This window comes from Ceratotherium simum, chromosome 7, assembly GCF_057802395.1.
Source record: "Ceratotherium simum simum isolate JZ-2026a chromosome 7, ASM5780239v1, whole genome shotgun sequence".
Classification (NCBI taxonomy): Eukaryota; Metazoa; Chordata; class Mammalia; order Perissodactyla; family Rhinocerotidae; genus Ceratotherium; species Ceratotherium simum.
In genome coordinates this window covers 22,792,029-22,798,028 of record NC_141906.1, presented here as the reverse complement: position 1 = coordinate 22,798,028, position 6,000 = coordinate 22,792,029, and the positions used below count along the sequence as shown (strand labels likewise).

Below are 6,000 nucleotides of genomic sequence, written 5' to 3'. Positions count from 1 at the left end.
CTTTAGACCCTGAGGGGCTTTGCTGCCCTCTGATAAGGCATTTCTGCACCTATCTGATAATAAATTCCTCCAAGGGGCCATCTAAGAGCAGATGATAAGCCTGTCATATGCTCTAATACCTTTTTAACATTAAAATCCTGTGGGCCCAGAAGAGATCAGTAGAAACCAGCGAAATGCCAAAATATAGAAGCCACATTATAGGGAAATGATTTAGAGAAAGATGCTTCCCTTACAGCTTCTTGAACACATGTTCAGAGTTGGCTTTATCTGTCCAGTGACCGTGACACATGACACTGATTTCTGTCGATCTCAGGTCCCTGTCTCCTCTGGCTTCTCTCTGGGGTTAGGTACCACACTCCAACAGCAGCTTCCAGAACAGGAGCTCTTTCTCCCTGTCCCTGTGGCCCTTCAATCCAGTGTGGATACTCTGGCCCTGCAGGAGAAAGAGTGGAGATCTGGGTCAGATGCAGGAGAAGGAAGATAGGATTTTTGAGCCTAAATACAATATTCAGCACATGCTCTTTTGTTGCCTATGCCTTTCACCATTTCTCCCAAACAAAAACACTCAGATATTTCTGGGTAGGACCTTGTCTGCTATATTTCTGAGTCCCCCCAGGCTCACATTTTGTCATAACCTGTTTAAAAAAAAAAACCTATGTTTGCATTGATCCTGAAGGTTTACCTCTAAAAGCACCATCATGTCAAACACACCACCTCCTAGTCTCAGACGGTCTAGAATCCCTTCTCTCTCAGGTCCATGGAGAGTGTGGGGCTGGTCCAGAGAGGTGAACACGCTAAGGTGGACATACTTTAGCTCTTCCAATGAGGCTTGTCTCTACAGCCTCGAGTGCTGCAAACAAATGTGGACATAAATTATATGGAAAATGAAGTGGAATGCTTTATTGAAATCACATTTCTATACCTGTTTTAGAATTTCATATTCAAAATAGGTCTATGCAGAACACTAAGTGGGTATTTAAATCATTAGTCATACATTATACTTAAAAGATAGGTGCAAGAATAATCAAGGGCATGGGTACCAGGACATTGCTTTCCTGTTAAGACAGAGATGATTTCATCTTTCCAGAAAGATATATGTTCAGGTTTGGTATCCTGAATAGTATTTTCATGTAGTGATCGCTTAATGTGTGATGGCTGTTGTCCACTTAGATGATTCTTTTATCAAGAAACAATTAAAAGAGACAGAAACTCTGAGATCAAGAGGTCAAGTCGGTTATCAGTGAGAAGGGCATCACCTCACTGGATTCGCATTGCCATCCTCAGGGGCCTCTGATGTTTTAAAAGTAGGGGACCATTTCAGCAAATATTCACTGAGAATCCATTTGGTTCTAGGCAAATAAAGACACAACACAGAATGGAGCACTGGAACTCCACTCTGGAAAGTGGCTTCATATTGATGGGGATTCTGAATGACAGTGGGTCTCCTGAGCTGCTCTGTGCCACAATTGCAGTCCTGTACATGTTGGCCCTGACCAGCAATGGCCTGCTGCTCCTCGTCATCACAATGGATGCCCAGCTCCACGTGCCCATGTACCTCCTGCTCAGGCAGCTCTCACTCATGGACCTCCTCTTCACATCTGTTGTTGCTCCCAAGGCCATCGTGGATTTTCTGCGTAGTGAAAATACCATCTCCTTTGGGGGTTGTACCCTTCAGATGTTCCTGGCACTGACGCTGGGTGGTGCAGAGGACCTCCTACTGGCCTTCATGGCCTATGACAGGTATGTGGCCATTTGCTATCCTCTGAACTACATGGTCCTCATGAGGCCCAGGGTCTGGTGGCTCATGGTGGCCACATTCTGGATCCTGGCATCCCTGAGTGCCCTAGGACATACCATGTATACTATGCACTTCCCTTTCTGCACATCTCGGAAAATCAGGCACCTACTCTGCGAGATCCCACCTCTGCTGAAGTTGGCCTGTGCAGATGCTTCCAGATATGAGCTCATGGTGTATGTGACAGGTGTGACTTTCCTCTTGCTCCCTCTTTCTGTCATTGTTGCCTCCTATACACTAATCCTACTAACTGTGCACCACATGCCCTCAAATGAGGGGCGTCAGAAGGCCCTCATCACCTGCTCTTCCCACCTGACTGTGGTCGGGATGTTCTATGGAGCTGCCACATTCATGTACGTCCTGCCCAGTTCTCTCCACAGCCCCAAGCAGGACAACATCATCTCTGTTTTCTACACAATAGTCACCCCAGCCCTGAACCCCCTCATCTACAGCCTCAGGAATAAGGAGGTCATGGGGGCCTTGAGGAGGGTCCTGGGGAAATACATGCTGCCGACACACTCTACCATCTAGGAGGAGCTTACTGCTTCTCTCAAAATTCATTCCTCCTCAACAGCAGAAGATTTCTGCTAAAAGTCACATTTTCATGGTAGAAATATCACAGTGAAGAATATATCTTTTTTTTTTTAATATTTTTTTTTAATTTTTTTTATTTATTTATTTTTCCCGCAAAGCCCCAGTAGATAGTTATATGTCGTAGTTGCACATCCTTCTAGTTGCTGTATGTGGGAAGCGGCCTCAGCATGGCCGGAGAAGCGGTGCGGAGGTGTGTGCACAGGATCCAAACCCGGGCCGCCAGCAGCGGAGGACGCGCACTTAACCGTTAAGCCACGGGGCCGGCCCAAGAATATATCTTTTAGTAGAAAAATGAGGGAATGTAACTCAACTTGTCAAATGCTCCTTTAAGTCTTTCCAGGAGGTAATTTATAAGGTATGAGTCACACTCTACTTAAAATTTGCTCTCTATTTTCCCTAGTGGCTCTTGAGTTAAATGGGACTAGGGACTTTTGCCAACTTTGGACATGACCTCTGACCTTGGAAGTCCGTATTGGACCAACACAAGAAAACAACAAAAGAAAGTTTCAAGTGGGAGGACTAAACAAGCTCCACACATCAGGGGAGGGGACTTGGAGATCTGCACAAATTCTAGGCTAAGTGACCTTGTTAAAAATCATGTAGCCAGCACAGTTTTATGCCCAAACTAGTAGTAGTTTTCATGATGTTCACTCCTTTTTCCAAACATCAGCCATTATGGAAACTGCCCCACCCGGACATCCAACAGGTGTTTTTTGTTTGTTTATTTGTTTTTGACATGGGAATATTTTATACTGCCTAAAATTCAATTGCTACTGAAATGAATAAAGTAGAAAGGTAAGGCATCTTGTACGCAAGATCCATGGTAAACAACTATGCTTATTCCTTGGCAATAAACAAACACACAAACAAGACAAAACTGGGTTTCCATTATTTCAAGGCTGTCTTGAATTGTCCCTACAATCGCACAGGGTTCATATCCTTGATATGTGTGGATGTGTGAGTCTATGGATGTGTATTTGTGATGAAAAAGGATGGGACAACATATAAATTCCTTTTCTAGTATCTTAAATATGCTGTTCTACTATCATTTGTTTATAAGTCTTGAAATATTTAAACAAAAGCTGTGAGTTGTTTTGAAGCCTCAAAATAACATGGTTCATCCGAGAGGTACTATTTTAGGGAATATTGCTTTTTGTGGAAATTTGCTAACACTTCCCCTTTTTTAAAAAAAAAATTAAACAACACTTTCATCTTTGATACAAAAAGAAATTCCTTTTAAAAGATTAATAAGATTAAGAATACTAGAAACAGACAAAAACCAACTAAATTCTCCTTACCCAGAGATAACCTCTACACATATTTAGATATATTTCTTTCCATGTGTAATGCAGGCGTGTATTTTACTGAGTTGATATCTGCATATAGGATAGAGATTTTTTTCACTTATTACTAGATAGTGAGTGTTTTCCCTATATTATCTGGTGGCTGTCAAGACCAGTGACAAAAAGCCTGGGGTCAGTTATCAGAGTACCAAGGTTTGAATTCAATACACCCTCACTTACTTATATAACTTTGAGTATTTTACTTAACCTCTCTGTACCTAAGTCTGTCGTCTATAAACTGTACATTGGCAGTAATAGTAAGACCTACCTCATAGTTGTTGTGAGGATGAAATGAACGTTAGTAAATACAAGTGTAAGGCATTTAGAACAGCACCTGGTGTACGATGAGTACTTAATAAATCTTAACTGGCACATGAATAAATAGCCTTGGGAATACTTTCACACGGTGATATAATATTACATCGTATGGATGCTTTGTAATAGAATTGGCTATTTCATCACCATTATACATTTAATACCGGTGGTGGTGGTGGTGGTGGTGGTGGGTGGTGTGTTTGTGTAAAAACAGCAATCTTGATCTCTTGGGTGTGTGACTAAATTTTTCCCTTAGAATAAATTCTTATGAATGGAATTAGTAAAACCAAGGTCAAAATCTATTTAACATTCTTGATACAAAAATACAAGTTGATTTTTTTTAAATGTTAAACATTTTGCATTTTTACCAGCGACATGTAAGTGTACTTAATCCAACACCCCTTTTTCCATGTTTAACATATAAACAGTTTTTATGTTAAGTTTTAATAGTTTTATGTTTTCATGTTTTTAATAGTTCTGTTAAACTTAACATATAAATAGTCTTTACTAATTTACTAGATATAACATTTAACTCTATTATTTTAATTTGCATAAATTAATTTACCTTTTTTTCTTATTGAGTTGTTGGAATTCCTTAAGGATTAGAGATACTGATACTTTGTTATATTTGTGATAATAACTCTTTCTCCAATTTGCTATTTGACTGTTTATGTTTCCATGGTAAAAATTTTTAGAATGAGAGGTGTTAAAAGTACTTACACCGTGAAATCTATCCATCTTTTCTTTTCTGTTTTCTTTCAGTGATTTTACTGTTAGGATGTAATTTTCCACTCTCTCTTTAGGTAACAATTTACGTATTTTATTTTTTCTTAATCATTTCATAATTTACATCTAACTTTTAAAATAAATTTCTAATTTATCTTGATATGGTGACTTTGAACTTTTTTCTAAGTTGTCACTTTCCTAGTAATATTTTAAAATAATCCTTCCTTTTTCCATTAATTTCTTCTATTTCTTTTATCACATATTATCTTCTCATAAATGTGGTATTAAGCTACATTTCTTGGCTATCTCTTCAATTCTAGCTTCATTCTCTTCTTTACTCTTTCTGAAGATGTTAAAAACTTACTGGTAATTTGATTATGACTATATTTAACTTATAAATTAATTTGTAATTTGGACATTTTTTGCAATACTCAGCTATGCCTTCCAGAACACAGTGTACTGCTACACTTCTTGAACCCAGTCTTGATTCCTTTCTTAAAATGACTATTTCACACCTTCAGTCTGAGCTGGTGATCTTACCCCATATTTCACTTGGAATGGAAAGTGAAGTGTAGGGTAAAAAAGGGAAGGGAAGCTAAGAAAGAGCAACCCTTATTTTCCCGTCTTCAAACCTCCCACCCGCCTGTATGTATCTGCACGTTCACATCTTGTTTTCCCCCTTTACAACTGTCTATCCAAGGCTGACCCCTCCACCGGTAATTTGGATTCCAATCTCACTCACCTACCAAAGATTTTGCTCCTGCAGCATCTCTTTAATCTCTTTCATCAGAATCTCTTGAATCATTTTCTTCCTCTCTTCTGCATCACAACCATAGGACACAAATATACTCTGATTATCCCATCATAAAAATCAATTTCCATGATTCCACATCCCTTTCAGTTACTGACTCATTTTCTCAGCTTCTCTTCAGAGAAAACAAAATCTCAAAAGGCACGTCTATGCCCAGTTTCTTCTTTGCTGATTTTCTATTCATATTTTAACCCACTCCCAATTAAGCTCTCTTCTCTTCCCATGGACCCGTTCTTTGTTAAAGTCATCATTGGTGTTCCAAATATAGTGGTCATTTCTGTATCCTCCTCCTTCAACTGTTCAGCAACATTGACACAGTTGAATGCTCCCTTCCTCTTGAAATTGTTTCTTCTCTTGGCTTATAGATATCGTTCATTCTTAGTTTTCCACTTTCCTCCTATTAAATCTCCTCTCTT

General features: G+C 39.3%; 1 protein-coding gene across 1 annotated transcript; it reads left to right on the top strand.

The window, feature by feature from the left end:
• The first annotated feature begins 1,375 nt into the window (after positions 1–1,375).
• On the top strand, positions 1,376–2,326 carry LOC101391199 (olfactory receptor 2AG2-like). The gene has a single exon (XM_087433993.1). The coding sequence runs from the start codon at positions 1,376–1,378 to the stop codon at positions 2,324–2,326; it is 951 nt and encodes a 316-aa protein (XP_087290119.1).
• The last annotated feature ends 3,674 nt before the right edge of the window (positions 2,327–6,000 follow it).

Coding starts and splice junctions, on each gene's coding strand:
- LOC101391199 (XM_087433993.1), top strand. CDS start 1,376: ATGGAGCACTGGAACTCCACTCTGGAAAGTGGCTTCATATTGATGGGG.